General features: G+C 44.5%; 1 protein-coding gene across 1 annotated transcript in view; it reads left to right on the top strand.

The window, feature by feature from the left end:
• The window catches only part of CPNE3 (copine 3), an 80913-nt gene that overhangs the window by 8972 nt on the left and 54002 nt on the right, over positions 1 to 17939 (top strand). The window contains exons 2-7 of the mRNA XM_066578446.1: positions 9314 to 9453; positions 10555 to 10734; positions 11841 to 11915; positions 13286 to 13357; positions 15850 to 15933; positions 17769 to 17858. Of these exons, the coding sequence (XP_066434543.1) occupies positions 9322 to 9453; positions 10555 to 10734; positions 11841 to 11915; positions 13286 to 13357; positions 15850 to 15933; positions 17769 to 17858 (633 nt within the window). The 5' untranslated portion in view covers positions 9314 to 9321. The remainder of the gene's footprint in view (positions 1 to 9313; positions 9454 to 10554; positions 10735 to 11840; positions 11916 to 13285; positions 13358 to 15849; positions 15934 to 17768; positions 17859 to 17939) is intronic.

Here is a 17939-nt window from a genome sequence, read left to right as displayed (position 1 = left end):
ATTGCCGCCGGGAAAGTGCAGCTTCAAAATCTGCGGCACTTAGCAATGGGTTTTGGAGCGGCTTGGCCGCATGCTTTTTCGTTGCGGCCGGCGCTCCCATAAGAGGAGCGCAGCCGCAATTGAAAGAAAAATGACATGCTGCGGCGGGGAATCCGCGCTGCAGCGCCCACTGTTGCTGGCTTTGCCGCAATGAATTGGCCATCCTGTGTGGACAAGATTTTTGACAAATCTCGTCCACATGGCTGGTCAATCCCGGGATTAGCGGGCGCAGGTGGATTTGCCATAGCGAAATTTCGCATCCTCTCTGTGTGAAGCAAGCCTAAGGGTGCTTTCACATCTGTGTTGGAATGCTTTCTCTTCCGGGCAGCTGAGTGGTAAGCAAACAGGCCCCATTAAAGTCGATGGGTCCCTTGGGGCTATTCGGTTCTGTCATAAGACAGAGCTGTTTGGCCAGGGGATTCCCCTTTCCTGCTCCCCAAATGGAACAGGAAAACGGAATTCCCGGCGCAGATGAGAAACCACCGTTAAGGTCCTTTTTACATGAGCCAATTCTTCATGAAAGGTTACTTGACTGCTTTTGTCTGTACAGACTGAGAACTGCTTCTATGGACACAAAGGATCATTAGCACGATTATTCATCCCCATGCGCCAACTATGCATTCTCCCTGTTTGCACAAGGAAATGTACATCTGAACAGGTAGCACTTTTTTGCGCACTGAAATATATTTGAGTGTTTTTGCATTCATCAGCTGAATATTGGCCATTTTAGCTGTCCCAGTTGTTCAGAGGAACATTCGTGCCCAATAATCAGCCCGTGTAGGAAGGGCCTTTTTGTAGGTCGCTTTTTATTGTAGGGCAATACAATGTGGTCCATGGTGTTGTGGCTGTCTGAAACCAGCTTATTGGATATTCACACACATATAACGTGCAGATTTGTGACGGATTTCACGTGTCTACATTGTAAGACGTGAAAATCCACAGTAGACATTGGCACAGTAGAGAAGAGGTGGACAAATATATGCAACATATCTCTTGATCCAAGTATTGACCACCAATAAAGTGGTCCTAACACCCCAGCAGAAGCAAAAGATCCCCCCCCCCCTCCCATAACGGCAGCAGCCACAGATGGTCCTCCTTCTATCACAGTGCCACATCGCCTCACAGATTGAGCAAGGATGCGGAGCCGGTGCAGGACTTTGATGCTGGTAACCTCAAACCGCATCATGCTCTGATGCACAAATCATTTTTATCGGTGATCGACTATTTCCCCCCCTCCCCCGATGTGTACAATTCCCAAATATATTTCGTTAAACTATAACTGATCGTTCCACGCCCGGCTCCGACACAGACTCAGGAAGTTGTAGTTATTTTATCACCTCTGCATCTTCCACTTTTTCATCCTGTTGTGAAAGAATTATGAAACCATATGACTGAGGAGTCAGAAGTTTGTATCCGCCGAGGCCGTAAACCATCCCATCGTTGTAATCTGATTATATAACCAGTCTGACGAGCGGGTTTTACACCCTCAACTGTTGTGACATAATCCGAAATAACTGGCAGTACTCGGCAGGTGATAGAAAAGTGCCTTGTGATTATCAATACAACTTCTGATGTTGCGGACTGTTCCACCAGCTGCCCAGGCGCTGCGGACTGTTCCACCAGCTGCCCAGGCGCTGCGGACTGTTCCACCAGCTGCCCAGGCGCTGCGGACTGTTCCACCAGCTGCCCAGACGCTGCGGACTGTTCCACCAGCTGCCCAGACGCTGCGGACTGTTCCACCAGCTGCCCAGACGCTGCGGACTGTTCCACCAGCTGCCCAGACGCTGCGGACTGTTCCACCAGCTGCCCAGACGCTGCGGACTGTTCCACCAGCTGCCCAGACGCTGCGGACTGTTCCACCAGCTGCCCAGACGCTGCGGACTGTTCCACCAGCTGCCCAGACGCTGCGGACTGTTCCACCAGCTGCCCAGACGCTGCGGACTGTTCCACCAGCTGCCCAGACGCTGCGGACTGTTCCACCAGCTGCCCAGACGCCGCGGACTGTTCCACCAGCTGCCCAGTGTTGTGCCCGTCTAATTTTAAGTACAGAAAAACTACTTTTGGACGGATGCTATTTGACCCAATACAGCGATATGTGGTCAGCCAGAACGGACACTAGTTGCTTAGACTCAAATGGACCATATGATTGCTTCGGGAGTCTTGGTGAAAGATGATGCGGTGATTAGCATTTGCATACAGTCATCACTGGGGGGCGCTCACTGCATTTTTGCATTGGGTTCAATGGTAACAAAATATGACGTATGCTACTTGCGTCTAGACACTGTGCGTGAATCCAAAGGATGAGCAAAGAGCAGTGCAGTGTTGTCCATTAGCGGTCACGCTATCCAGCCCAGTATTCTTGGTTTTTCTTTCACGCTATGTGTGAAATCACAGTTCGGACCCCCATAAGGGTATGGGTCTTCAGCATTTACGGAACAGCAAATCACTGGAGATTTAACCAGTGTCAGGTTGTGTGCCAAAATATGTGACGTTAGATCTGACACAATATATCAAAAAGTGTGTGTGGCTTAGCATTAGGGGCCAAGTTGTGGTCACTCGTAGCCGGTTACATTTACCATAGTTCATATGTCAGAAACTGGTGTAAATTACAGCTGAAATCTGGATTTCACAGCAGATGGGAAAAAGATGCGCCAAATGTATTAGGATGCATGGACTTTTTGATACATTTGGCGTCCTTCACGGCAGTGGGGTATTTTCATCGACGGGTGTATAAAACACAGGTCTAAGTAAATTTGCCCCTTCAGGTCTATTAGTTCCTGCTAGGGCTCCTAAACATGCGCAGTTGCGCATGCCTCAGCGCTGTGTTTTGCGGAATGAACAATGCTTTTTTGTGTGCATATCGGCGTATGTTACTGTGCTTTTTCTGTCCGCCGGGTATGTTCATTTGCACACATAGTAACATAGTATGTTAGGCTGAATGAAGACAATGTCAATCTAGTTCAGCCTGTTTCAACCTCCCTGTTGATCCAGAGGAAGGTAAAAACCCCAAGGGGCAGAAGCCAATTAGACCCTTTGGGGGAATAATTCCTTCCCGACTCCATAATGGCAGTCAGAATAATCCCTGGATCAACCTCTGATGGTTCCTACCTGACTGTAAGACCCGGAACAACAACCCGCTGGTCCCCTAATGAATATATCCTGTTATATCACAGCACTCTAGAAAGACATCAAGTCCCCTTTTAAACTCCTCTATGGCTTTTGCCATCACAACATCCTCAGGCAGAGAGTTCCACAGTCTCACTGCTCTTACAGTAAAGAACCCCCTTCTGTGTTGGTGATGAAACCTGCCTTCTTCCAGATGTAGCGGATGTCCTCTTGTTACCGTCGCAGTCCTGGGTATAAACAGATCATGGGAGAGATCTTTGTATTGTCCCCTCATGTACTTATACATAGTTATTTGATCGCCTCTTAGCCTTTTTTCTAGAGTAAATAATCCCAATGTTGATAGCCTCTCTGGGTATTCCAGTCCCTTCATTCCATTTATTAGTTTAGTTGCCCTTCTTTGAACCCCCTCAAGCACTGTAACATTTTTCCTGAGCACCGATGAACAGAACTGTACACAGTATTCCATGTGGGGCCTGACAAGTGCCTTATATAGTGGGTGGATAATGTTCTCGTCCTTCGCCCCTATACCTCTTTTAATGCCTCTCAAAACTTTATTTGCCTTTGCAGCAGGTGACTGGCATTGGTTGCTCCAGTTAAATCTTCAGTCCACTAGTACCCCCAGGTCTTTTTCCATATCACTTTTCTCTAGCAGTACCCCATTTAGTGTATATTGGTGACATCCGTTTCTCCTGCCCATGTGCATAACCTTACATTTATCAACATTGAACTTCATTTGCCATTTTTCTACCCAAGCCCCCAGCTTATCTAGGTCTGTTTGTAGCCGCACATTGTCCTCCGTTGCATTGGTCATATTGTATAATTTTGTGTCATCTGCAAATACTGTATTGATATTTTGCTGTGCAGTCCCTCTATCAGGTCGTTGATAAATATATTGAACAGAATGGGGCTTAATACTGAACCCTGTGGCACCCCGCTAGCAACAGTGGCCCAATCAGAGTATGAACCATTTATTACCACCCTCTGCTTTCTATCTCTGAGCTAACTCTTTACCCAGATACACACATTTTCACCCATTTCGAGCTGCCTCATTTTATATATCAACCTATTATGCGGCACGGTGTCAAATGTTTTAGAGAAGTCCAGATATACGAGATCAATAGACTCTCCCAGGGCCAGCCTAGAGCTTACTTCATCGTAGAAACTGATCAGATTGGTCTGTGATCGACCCCTCATGAACCCATGCTGGTGTGGACTTATTCCATTGTTCTCCTTGAGATATTCCAGGATAGCATCTCTCTGAAACCCCTTGAATATTTTTCCAGTTATAGAAGTGAGACTTACCGGCCTGTAGTTACCAGGCTCTCTTTTGGACTCCTTTTTGTGAATTGGAACCACATTGGCAATGCACCAATCCAATGGTACAACCCCAGTCTTGATAGTATCCATAAATATTAAAAATAGCAGCCTAGCTATCATGTCACTTAGTTCCCTTAGAAGCCTTGGTTGTATTCCATCTGGGCCCGGGAATTTTATCAAAAAAGTTTTTTTTAATTCATTCCTCTTTAACCGGCTCTGCACTTCCTCCTGTGTTAGGTATGCAATATTTAGCGGGGAGTTTGTTTTATTCCTCTGCATCTCGTGACATATCTTTTTCGTTCGTAAATACACTTGAAAAGAAACTATTTAATAGATTTCCGCCCCTCCCATCATCTTCAATGATTTCTCCTGCATTATTTGTTAAAGGGCCAGTGCTCTCAGTGCAAATCCTTTATGCAAACAAGTCGCACCGCTTGAAATGGTTAAATAGTTTCAGATGTGTTCTTTTTCCAGCAGAATTACGCATCTCCTTGCGTTATGCGCACCCACTTTGACTTCTAAGGGGCGTCTGATGATCAAAAGCATGCTGTGTTTTTTTGTTTTGCACGACTGAAATGCGCATGCAAAATACAGCCAGTGGTAAGGTCTTTCTCTACAGTACTTGTGTCTCCTGGCATGCTCAATTCTGTAGCGCCAAATTTGGCAGAACATTGGCACATCTCCATCCATTGCCATAGCAACCCCTTTAGCCCTTTAGGGCACCCCATTACACTACCTCTATGTCTTGCCAGGTGGACATTGGCGATTATACTGTTCAGACTGGGTTAATTATTCCAGAACCTATTACCTTATTAGTTACTTATTACCTTTCTCTGTAATTAACACTTTATGTACTAACATGAAAAACAGAACTCTGCCAGACCTTGTAAAGAGACAGTAATCTGATATGCAGAATATGCTGAAAATGTAGAACATTAATGTAGTAGAGTTAATAAATAATGCAGGTATACTTCACCTAAAAAAGGTCTGTATAGTATTATGAGGGGGCGGCATGAACTGTTGGCCATTAGCGTAGAGACTGGGTGCTTTGCATAATAGCCGCTGCAGAAATGTAGACTTTGATATCACCGCTGTAAAAACCCAACAAATTAGGTAGTCATTAGAGATGAGCGAGTATACTCGCTAAGGCACATTACTCGAGCGAGTAGTGCCTTAGCCGAGTATCTCCCCGCTCGTCTCTAAAGATTCGGGGGCCAGCGCGGGTGACAGGTGAGTTGCGGGGGGGAGCGTGGGGGAGAGAGGGAGAGAGAGATCTCCCCTCTGTTCCTCCCCGCTCTCCCCCGCCGCTCCCCGCCCGCCGCCGGCCCCTGAATCTTTACAGACGAGCGGGGAGATACTCGGCTAAGGCACTACTCGCTCGAGTAGTGTGCCTTAGCGAGTATACTCGCTCATCTCTAGTAGTCATAGAATTTCAAAGGTTTTCAACCTCTAGAGGACACTGAAATTTTTTTTTTTTTTTTCGTTTTTGTTTTCTCCTCCACATATTCAAAAAAATCATAACTTTTTTTTCAATTTACTTCCGGCGTAGCTGCCTGAAGGCTTGGTTTTTGGTGGGTCAAGTTGTATTTTTCAAAGGTACTATTTTACTGAAAGCCTTATATACTGAAAACCTTTTAAAAAGTGGAGTGAAATAGGAAGACATTTACAATTGCGCTTTTTGGGGGAGGGTTCTTGTCTTTACGGCATACACACTCGGCAAAAAGGATATAACTTAATTCTGGGTCAATACAATTAAAACGATACCAAATGTTTATAGTTTTTTCTTTTTTTTTTTACTACTTTAAAAAAATATATACTGTAATTAAAAAAAATTTTGTTGCCTTCTGACCACCATAACTTTTTTGATCTTTCCATTGATGCAGCTGTATGAGGACTTGTTTTTTTGTGGGACGACCTGTGGTTTCTATTGGTACTATTTGGGGTGCCTACAACTTTTTGATTTCTTTTATTGAAATTTGTCTTGGAGATTAGGTGATCTAAAAAGCGGTATTCTGGTAAGGCAAATAACGTATGTGTGCTATGATTACTCCATAGCGCGCCGCTGGAGATGATAGATCTATGTAGTGATTTTTTTTTATTACTGTGAACCAGAGGGTCATTTTAATTAAATACCTAAAGTAAAATCATTTTATAGATGCGTCACAGTGAAAGACAGCTGCGTAGCACAAGATCGGAGTGCAAATACCAGTGATTCCTTGTATAGTTTGTCCTGAAGGTCTACTTGTAAAGCATGAAGGTTTAACCCTTTCCAATCCAATTTGTATCCTGGTTTTCCTAGGGGGCTTACTCTTTTTCTGCCGTTATACAACGGCGCTATCTGCTGGCTAAAGCCAGTACTGCATGAGGTGACATGTTGGATAGGCTCCGATAGCAGATAGGCTGGCACTATACAGTAAGAGAACCCCGAAGGACGTCTTCCAACATCGGAGCTGTACAACCTTAAATCATAATGTCTTCAGACGCCAGACAGTGGATTGGAAAGGGTTAAAAGCAGCTGCATACTCCTAGTTAAAGAGATCCGCAGAGTAAAAAGGAAGATAATGAACCATAAAAAACAAACACATTGTATGTCATTTGCATTAGGGTTTGTAACATCATGGACTCTTGTCCCCTTTTTTTAACCAAGAGACCTTGAGTTTGATAGCAGCTTGTCAACAAATGGTTGATTTATTTGGAGATTGTGCCTAAACGTCCTTTTACATATGCTGATAGGCCAGAAATAACGTTTGTTCCCTCAGTCATGGTCGGTTTGAAGGTGCCAAAAGCTGAGCAGCTTGTTTGTCAATACAAGCAAAAAACACATGGCAACAGCATGCATGTGTGTGTATGTGTGTGTGTATATATATATATCTTAGCATATATTTTGATCGACGTATATTGGCCCATCCAAGAACGTCCAGGTGACAATGCTTAAGGATGGATCCTAACACTGATACCAGGCTATGCGGTCTAATTAAAATGACCTGGGAAAGATGGGTTTCCTACTGTTTTATCAGATACCTCTCTCTCTGGGCCTAAGTTTACAAATAAAACAAGGGAAAGTAGGATACCAAATTATATAGCCTAATTAAAAGGACATGGCGCAGATGGGTTAAAGGGAGTGAGCAACATAAGTGGAGGCAGTCATTACTCCACAAATGTAAAAATCATCAGTAGTTCGGTTGCTATCTCCGATAGGGGGAAGTTAACTATTTAGATGCCTGATCAGAAGTAACTGTGCATCTAAAAGGCCAGCTGGAGGGGGGGGGCTCCCTCCCAGGATGCTATTGTGGACTGCCATGGCAGCCCAGGGCCTAATGAAGGCTCCCATGAATGTCTATTAAGCCCTCACTGTGGCAAGGCTTAATAGGCAACATTGAAAATAACCATATACTACAATATGAAATATTACTGTATGCAAAGCGAAGTCCCCTGTAAGAACTAAATAAAAATGTAGAAAAAGGCTTAATACTTTTTTTAAAACAGTAAAAACATTTTAAAAAATTAAGTTAAAAAAAATCTAAACAATGAAAAATGCCCACTTGTTTGGTGTTGCAGTGTTTATAAAAATCAAACTGTTAAAATATTGCACTCATAGAATCTACATTTGGAAGGACATAGTTGGCATAGCCATAGGGCTGGGGGTGGGGGGGTTGAAGTTGCAATTAGAGCTTCGTATTTGAGGAACAGTGTAAAGTGTTAACGTAGGGTTAAGCTAACAGACCCAAACTTTTGGGACTAGTTTTCTGGCTTTGGAAGAGTTCTCCAGGAAAATCCTCCTGATAGAAGACCAATACATTTCTGGACTAAGATAAAGCATCAGCCGCCATAACGATACTTTTATGTACTGTATATACTCGAGTATGAGCCGACCTGAATATAAGCTGAGTCAATAAGTTTTACCACAAAAAACTGGTAAAACTTATTGACTTGAGTATAAGCCGAGCTATACTTGAGTATATACTAGGTAAAAGAAAAACCACAATACTCCCCTCCCATCCGGCGTCTGTGTCCCCGTCGCGATGGTCTTCCCGGTGGTACGGTAAGCTACTTGAGAATTCTCCCGGCTGTCATCTCCCTGCTCTGCTTTGAATTTCCTCACCTCTGTGTAAGTAAGCACTGTGACTGGATCAAACGCCAGCCAATCACAGCCGGTGCTCGATAAACTAATCACAGCCATTGGGTGATGTGATTCACTGAATGGCTGTGAATAATTGAGCACCAGCTGTGATTGGATGGCGCTCGATCCAATCACAGCGCTTACTTACACAGTGCTGACTGCGGGGGAATTCAAAGTCGAGCAGGGAGATGACAGCTGGGTGAAATCTCAGCAGCTTACCGCACCACCGGGGAGACCATCGCGCCGGGGACACAGATGCCGGCTGGGAGGTGAGTATTGCGGTCTTCCGCCCCCCCCCCCCCTCACTCGAGTATAAGCCGAGGGGGCTTTTACAGCATAAAAAATGTAGTAAAAATTTGGCTTATACTCGAGTATATATGGTAAGTACTTACAATTGTGAAAACTTGTTCCCAAAGTCTTCTCACCACTGGAAAAAGACACAGCAATGTACTGAGGCTTGTACACATCGGGGGACCAAAAGTAGTGCATCGGGTCTGAACGTGTGTAGTCATTTGTTGTGCATTACACTCTATACACATACAGCTGTATGGGGCTTCGACTGTATTGAAGGTTAATAGCACTTGGTTGTATTCCTCTTCCACAATCAGTCCCTCATCTGTAACCAACCCATTTTAGGCCCCCAACTGGGCTATGTGCATTATGGAGGTTGCTGCTCAAACATTCCTCTCTAATTATCTCCTTTTGTTCCAGAATCGCAAATGGCTGCACAATGTGTAACCAAAGTGGAACTGAGTATTTCCTGTGACAATCTCCTAGACAAAGATGTTGGGTCCAAATCAGATCCGTTATGCGTCCTCCTCATGAACACAAGTGGCCAGCAGTGGTTTGAGGTACTCCATTATTACATACAATGTTTGATGCTATTCTGATAGTTTTGAAGATATTTAGAGCATTGAGTCTGCAAGCATTGCACTCTGGGGAGCCTTCACACAGACGTGAACATTGTGCGAGATCTGTGCCTTGCGAGATGCATAAATACGAAACCCATTCTTTTGGATGGGTTCATTCACATTATTGATGTTTTCCTTCACAGCACCCACAATGCGATGCTATGCAGGAAAAAGATTGCAGCATGTCTAATCTTTCTTACATATCGCTCAGCACTGGCCCCATTGAAAACAATGGGAGAACTCTACGATCCTCTGCCGTGGCTGTGACAGCCAGAGTGCAGGATTCCTTCATCCCCGCAGGGATGCAAAGCTATTTTCACGTGAAAACTCCTTACATCCACAGGTTTTACATGGATGGCGAGGGCGATATCTGGCCGTGATTCACCAGTGTGAAGGAACCCTTAGTAGTGTCAGTGGGCCGGCTGCATAGCTGACTCTTTCTTAGCGTATCTTTTGCTACTATTCCTTCTTGATTGTATCATTTCAGTTGTTAAAGGGGTTTCCCAGCTCTTGACAATTGACAACTTATTCATAGGATAAGTTAGCAGGGAGCCACCGGCCAGTATCCCAGCCAATCAGCAGTTTTCTGGGCCAGCTGTCCCCCTGTATGGAGCAGAAAGGAGATGCTGCATACTCTGTATAGTGGGCCAGCATGATAATTCAGGCACAGCTCCCATTAAAGTGAATGGGAACTTTGCATGTAATACCAACCCTGGCCACTGCAGTGGGAACGGAGCTGTCTGTTTCCTCTAGAAATGAGCTCTGTGCATAAGCACATCGGCCTGGCAAACGGCTGATCAGTGAAGGTCCTGGGTGGGGAACCCCAACTGATACACTATCAATGGCCTATCCTATAGAAAGGTTGTCAATGGTTTACAACTGGACAACTCATTTAAAGTTTAAACAAAATGTAATTTAATTTATCATTAAATATATAAAACACCACTCGTACCGGTATTTATATAACATTACTTTATATGTAACGGATCTGTGCTTTGCATAGTATAATGCAGCCTTACAGATGTAACTCTTCTTTAACAGATTGAACGCACAGAAAGAATTAAGAATTGTCTAAACCCCAAATTTGCAAAGAGGTTTGCGGTTGACTACTACTTTGAGATAGTTCAGAAGCTGAAGTTTGGCATTTATGATATTGACAATAAGTCATATGATCTGGGCGACGATGACTTTTTGGGAGAGTTTGAATGTACATTGGGACAAGTAAGTAACACTCATTGCTGGTAAATGTCGTGGTGACCAAGGTTTAGAGAGGGGGTATAATAAGGCCACATTCAGACGTGGCGTATTTGCTGCAGACGTGCTGTGGGGATTCTGGGCTGCAAATCCACATCTGATTACACTACAGTGCGTGATGAACACACCATCCGCATACAATGCAAAATTACGTTTTTCACATAGACCGTCAGTCTGTTTAAAAAATGTCTAATTGCTTATAACGGGTCTGTGAAATACAAGGACCGCACACAGATGGGATATACGCCCATATAAATGGGCACTTTTATTTCGAGTACATTTTTTTATTTATTTTTATTCATTTCCCATCTAAATTGGCAATTTTGCACAAGAAATTGTATTAATATAACATAACAGAAAAATCATAGCTTCATGTACAGTATAATAGCCTGCCAAGCACAATTCACTGCTACAATTCACAGGAGTCTAAAGCACTCGTCCCTGTGTCTCCACGCTCCCGTGCTGTCATACGGGAGCTACTAGTTCTGGCTCGCTCACGGAGTGGCCAGCAGGGGGGCGGGACAGTGCAGGAGATTTCTCTCCTCTCACTCCCCCTCCCCTTTCCATTGAGATAACACAGCGGCTGTTCACTACTGAACGGCCGCTAGTTACACTGAACGATGAGGCCTAATAAGGGTCTCATTTTGATCTTTGCTATGGAGCCCCCTGTTGTCTACGTATGTCCTTGGTTCCCATTATAAAAACCAATGTATATCCACAGTCTGTTGGGTACACAGGGATATGTTTGAGAGCTTTCCTGTTGCATGCGCTGAATGTAGTGTAAAACTGCGATGTGATCAGAACATAAAGAATGGAAAAAAATTTCAAAGACAACGTAATAGAAAAGAACCTCAGATAGCAGCAATATACAGTTAACAATGGAGACATAATGGAACGGAAGCAAACTGAATGCATTCTGTCTTTTTGAAAACTTAATGAAGTCAATGGGAAAATGTGGAAATGTTTAATTTTCGTTTTTCTGCTCCAAAAATGTAACAGCGAGACGGGAAGCTCTAACACAGATGTGAGCGAGCCCGTATCCATCAACCACTAACATTTCTTTATTCTTTAAGATTGTCTCCAGTAAGAAACTGACCAAACCTCTTGTATTAAAAAACGGGAGACCGGCAGGAAAAGGAACCATTACGGTACGGGGATTTTTATATTTGACCTGTGATGGTTTGTTTTGGGTGTTTTGCTGATGTAGGTTATTGTGGAAGGCCAACAGAGAAATGTATTTATTTATGACTGCCAAGGATGGCCTGAACAAAGGCTTTTCATAGCTGCCCTGGTTACCGACAGCCTGGCGGGAGCCTATGGAAAGAGCCGAATGCTTAGCCTAGTGCTGCTTCCGTAGCTCTCATGGAAGTGAATATGATCTATGGAGACAGCGTGGCACAGCATGCCACACTATTTCCATATGTCCCTGAATTACAGAGTGATCTATGCTACACTGTTTCTGTAGCTCCCGTTCATTTAATAAGAGCTATGAAAGCAGTGTTGTGCCAAACGCTCTGCTCTTTCTGACAGGTGATTGGAACACAGCTTTTAGGTTTTCCCATCTTGGCTATGAAAAGCCAAAATTGGGAATACCCCTTTAATCTTTTCCAATCCAATTTTGGATTCAGGGTTTCCTAAAAGGCTTTCTCTTTTTGCTGTTATACAACGGTGCCATCTACTGGCTAAAGCCAGTGTGTGTGTGCCAGAGAGGCTCCGACAGCGGAGTGGTTGGCAATAGACAGTAAGAATACCCTGTCGGACGTCTTCTGACACTGGAGCTATACAAGCTTCAATCAGAATGTAGGAAGATGTCAGAGAGTGGATTAGAAAGGGTTACGTTTCTATAACTACTTGGTGTGTTTATACCCACTAAATTTTGTTTTGAAGAAGCGGTGAAATTTTGGTAGGGGGCGGGCGATGCATTTATATAGTATAGTATGGATTCACACGAGCGTTTAATCTCCGTTTTGGGTTTCCTTCTTTCTGGTCCATTTTTGGAGCGGAGAGATGGAATTCTATGGATCTGTTTTGTCACCATTTATTTCAATGGGGTTTTTAAAAATGGAAAGGCAAATGGAAAACTTTTTTTATTTTCCTCCATTCCGTTAGGTTTCTGTTTCCCTAATCTGAACACACAACACTGCAGACGGCGCTATTGGTTTTGTTTAAAAATAGGAAACCTAACAAAACAGAAGCAAAATGGAAGCTTTCTGTTTGCCTTTCCATTTTTACAAATCCTATTGAAATCAATGGCGGAAAAAAACAGATCCATTTAATTCCATTTTAACCCCTTCTCTCTGCTCCAAAAACGATTTTATGGTTTTGTAATTTGGAGTAAAAGTCAATGGGGTTGTTCACCCACTGAAAATGATACCCATTTATGATCCAGTACATTGAAAGAAGTTGTTGAAAGAGGGCGTCCCATTACATTTCACACTAACCCCCATTTAGCACTGCGCTGACTGATATTGTATGAGTGAGTCTCATATTGTATGTCTGTATCTACCCTTTTTTCTAGATATTTGCAGAAGAAATTAAAGATAACCGAGTGGTGCAGTTTGAAGTTGAAGCAAGAAAACTGGACAAGAAGGTATTGGACCAAGCACTAATAAACCATAATGCACCCTGGAATGGGGACTGGTGCCTCCATAGAGAGGTGTGGGGGTGGCCCAGGTGCCAGGTAGTTAAGAGATGGAGCACACATTATAGCAAACCAAAGCAGTCCTTAATTGGCAGCTGAGTCAGCGATGCAGTCACTTTAAGTGGTATCAGCGGTGCAGTGACTATAACTTGGCGCACAGTTCCAGAACACTTCATAACAGTGTCAAATACTTTGACAATACAATCAGTAGTACTCAACGATACTGGCTCTAGAGTCTTGGCAACACTGTTTCGACTTGCCGGCCTTGGCAGTATGAAGTCCTCTTTCTCCAACTACGCAGCAGACTTGTCATATAATCGCAGTTTCTTGCGATCTCTTTATCAAGTACGCAGTCTCTTAATATGATCATCAGCCTTTGTAATTACATAGTTTTTTTATATATTCTGCAGCTCTCTAGCTATTCAGTCTCTTGGCAGGCCTACTGTTATTCCATGGACTCTCAACATATTTTTCAATATTTTGCACCGTCTCTTAGTAGTAGGCTTCCAATCTCTCAGCAAGATAGCATGTTTATGACCAGAGCTACCTCACTTACGACTATTTCATAGGCACCTTATCATAGAATCCTAGAATGGTAGAGCTGGAAGGGGCCTCCGGAGTCATCGGGTGCAACCCCCTGCTCAGTGCAGGATTTACTAAGTCGTCTTAGACAGATGTCTGTCCAGCCTTTGTTTGAAGACTGTTTGAAGGAGAACTCACCACCTCCCATGGCAACCGGTTCCACTCATTCTTCACTCTGTGTCTAATATCTAATAAGTATCTCTTCCCTTTCAGTTTCATCCCAGTGCCCCTAGTCATTCCTTGTGCAAATGAGAATAGAGCTGATCCCTCTGCAGTGTGACAGCTAGAGATGAGCGAGCATACTCGCTAAGGACAATTGCGCGATCGAGCATTGTCCTTAGCGAGTATCTCCCCACTCAGGAGCAAAGGTTCGGGTGCCGGCGCGGGTGACAGGTGAGTTGCATCAGTGAACAGGGGGAGCGGGGGGGGGGGGGGGAGAAAGGGAGAGAGAGATCTCCCCGCCCCCTGCCGGCCCCCGAATCTTTGTTCCCGAGTGGGCAGGTACTCGCTAAGGGCAATGCTCGATCGAGCAATTGCCCTTAGCGAGTATGCTCGCTCATCTCTAGTGACAGCCCTTCAGATATTCTGTTATCTCCCGAACAGAAGTCTTAAGGGGATTCTCTCACAGCTCACTTGTTTTGCCTGCTCTCACCCTCTTCACAAAGTCTTCCAGGGCTCCACTTGTGACTCCCGACCAGGCCACCCTAAAGCTTCACATACGTACTGTTCACTTGACCACCATAGCAACACAACAACCAACATCTATTCCATACTCCACCTTTCATACCTAAACAGGAACCTCCATGCGGGCTGCAATACGTGTGTCATTGGTTGAGCAGGCTCAAGTTTCCTGCCTAGCACTGCGGTCTGGTGATGCACTCCTTCCAATGGCCACCATGACTTGGACTGAAAATGCCCACACAATATCCATGAAGGCCAAAGCTGAACCTCTTACATAAATCCAACTTCATCATTACACACCGTCAACAGCAGTTGTATACTACGCATGGACAATAAGGTTATGCTTACATGGCGGAATCTGCAGCAGATTTTTCCACATGGATTCCAGAAATCAATGGCTGTGCACTTAAATGTCTATGGATCTGCTTGTGGATCTAGACCTTTTTGATGGGCAAATCCATGTGTGGAATTCATATGGGGTCTGTGTCAAGAAGCGACATGTCACTACAGTTATTGCATACTTTCGTTCACGTGAATTTTGAGCGACACTCGTTACATGTAAGTGGGTCTTTACTCTAGCCCCCTGCAGCTAGGCAATAATCGTCTATCAATGCAGCATATCCGTAATAAACATTACTCATAATAGCATGTTATACCCCCTTAGCTTCTAAACTCTAACTTATATAGCAGTTGCGTAACTTTACCTTAATTTATGCTAGTATTTAGGGCTTTTACTCTTCATCAACCTATCCATAACATTTCTCTTAGTAGTTAGTAGAATCCTATTAAATCTCTACACTTAGGCCCCTTTACACGCAACAATGATTGTTCAAAATTCGCTCAAACGATGGCTTTTGAGCGATAATTGCTGCGTGTAAATGCTACCATAGTTTGCTTTTTGTCTGAAGTGCTTATGACGTAAATAAAAGCACCTTTACTTAAAGGCATATCCCCATGTCAGACATGTATGGCATACCCACAGGATATGCTATAAATATATAATAGATGCAAGTCCCACCACCATCTACAGTATCTTGAAAAGTTTTAATGGACCTAATAAAAAGTAGCGCACCGAACCCCTGACTACATTTTGCCTTGTTTACTGATGTAGTAAGACAGCGTTATATTATCACACGTAGTTTTATCACTTATGATATTATTTATTATTTTTTTTGCAGGATCTATTTGGAAAATCAGACCCTTACTTGGAATTTCACAGACAAACTGATGATGGAAGATGGCAGATGATCCACAGAACAGAGGTAAGGATCAGAATGTAAGGGGACTTTCACACTGGACGGAATTATGCCGCAGCCACATCATAATCCGCAGATCTAACTACCGTATATACTCGAGTATTAGCCGACCGGAGTATAAGCCGAGAAAGTTTCACCACAAAAAACAGGGAAAACTTATTGACTCGAGTATAAGCCGAGCTATACTCGAGTATATACTAGGTAAAAAAAACCCTCCATATTCACCTTCCAGCCGGCGTCTGTCTGTGCGACAAGCTGCTTGAATTCTCCCCGCTGTCATGCCCCACTGTCCTCTCTGCTTGGCTCTGTCAGTGCTGTGTAAGTAAGTGCTGTATTTGGATTGAGCGTCAGCCAATCACAGCTGGCGTTAGATCCAATCACAGTGCTTACTTATACTCATTGGCAGCAGGGGATTTGAAAGTCGAGCAGGGATATGACAGCGGGGAGAATTCTAAAGCAGCTTGATTGGCTGTGAATGATCGAGCACCGCCTGTGATTGGCTGACGCTTAATCCAATCACAGCTCTTACTTACACAGCGCTGATGGCTGGAGATGACAGAGCTGAGCAAAGAGGACAGCGGGGTATGACAGCGGAGAGAATTCAAGCAGCCTGCCGCACTGCCACCGGAGACACAGACACCGTCTGGGAGGTGAGTATGAAGGTTTTTTTTTTTTTTTAAAGCCTTCCCTGACTCGAGTATAAGCCGAGGGGGGCTTTTCAGCACAAAAAAATGTGCTGAAAAACTAGGCTTAGGCCGCCTGCAGACGGCCAGGTCGGATCCGGCAGCGAGAATTGCCGCGGGACCTGACTCGAGTGCCTGCAGAGAGCAGTGCGTACTCACCCGCGCCCCGCAGCTCCGGATCTTTCATGTGCTGGCTGCCGGGCAGCCGGTGCATGCGCAGACCGGAGCCGGCGGCCGGTGAGTGACGTTTCTGTGCGGGGCGAGATTTCGCGCGGCCAAACCGCAGCCGTCTGCCTAGGATTGCGTTTGCTAACACAATCCTATGGCAGCTTCCAAGGGCGGAAATTAAGCGGGAGATCCCGCCGCGGAATTTCTGCCCGTCTGCAGGCGGCCCTATACTTGAGTATATACAGTAAATATTTTAATGCGGTATTGCAGGCAGGTTTTAAACTATTTTCAACTCTGCACCAAATTCCGCAGGCAGCCTGAGTGTTTTGGTGCAGAATTTCCCGTGGCTTGTGCTGCGTCGTGTGGTTTATCCCTTTCCGTGTAAAAGGTCCCTATTACTGACGCTACATAAAGACCTTACAGAGCCCCTTCTATTACATGCTAAGGAGTAGGGGCATTTCATTTCTCATTCTTTCCAAACTTTCAAGGCTTCATATTTGTTCTTTGATAACAAAACTTATAAACAGGATAAAGTGAACAGCGGCCTATTACCACCGGCACCGCTTATCAGGAGAGGCAAAGGGACTGCGGCCTATTACCACCGGCACCGCTTATCAGGAGAGGCAAAGTGACTGCGGCCTATTACCACCGGCACCGCTTATCAGGAGAGGCAAAGGGACTGCGGCCTATTACCACCGGCACCGCTTATCAGGAGAGGCAAAGGGACCGCACAGATAAAAGCTGACCTGCTTTGTTTTTACTCCACACATTGGACTTTGGTGTCTAGTACCTCCATCCCTCTCAGTCTAGAGATGCCAAGTCATTAACTGGCAGCACACAAGTTGTTTGAACCGATGGCCCTGATATGGCCGTAACAAACTAAACTATGCTGCTGTATTACAGATGTAGCAAATCTTGATATTTTACATGTTACTATAACTTGGACGCTGCCTACCTGTTATGTGAATATCATGTCGGTATATTTTGCAGGTCATTAAAAACAATCTGAACCCTGTGTGGCGACCTTTCAAGATACCACTTGGGGCTCTCTGTAATGGCGACATGGACAAGCCCATCCGGGTGAGTTGCTGCGGTCATTTTGTGTTGCATGGATAGTATATTTGACCACATACTGCACGTATGGCTGGCCGCAGCTACGGT

This window comes from Eleutherodactylus coqui, chromosome 9, assembly GCF_035609145.1.
Source record: "Eleutherodactylus coqui strain aEleCoq1 chromosome 9, aEleCoq1.hap1, whole genome shotgun sequence".
Lineage (NCBI taxonomy): Eukaryota > Metazoa > Chordata > Amphibia > Anura > Eleutherodactylidae > Eleutherodactylus > Eleutherodactylus coqui.
This window is presented reverse-complemented; position numbering and strand designations above follow the sequence as displayed.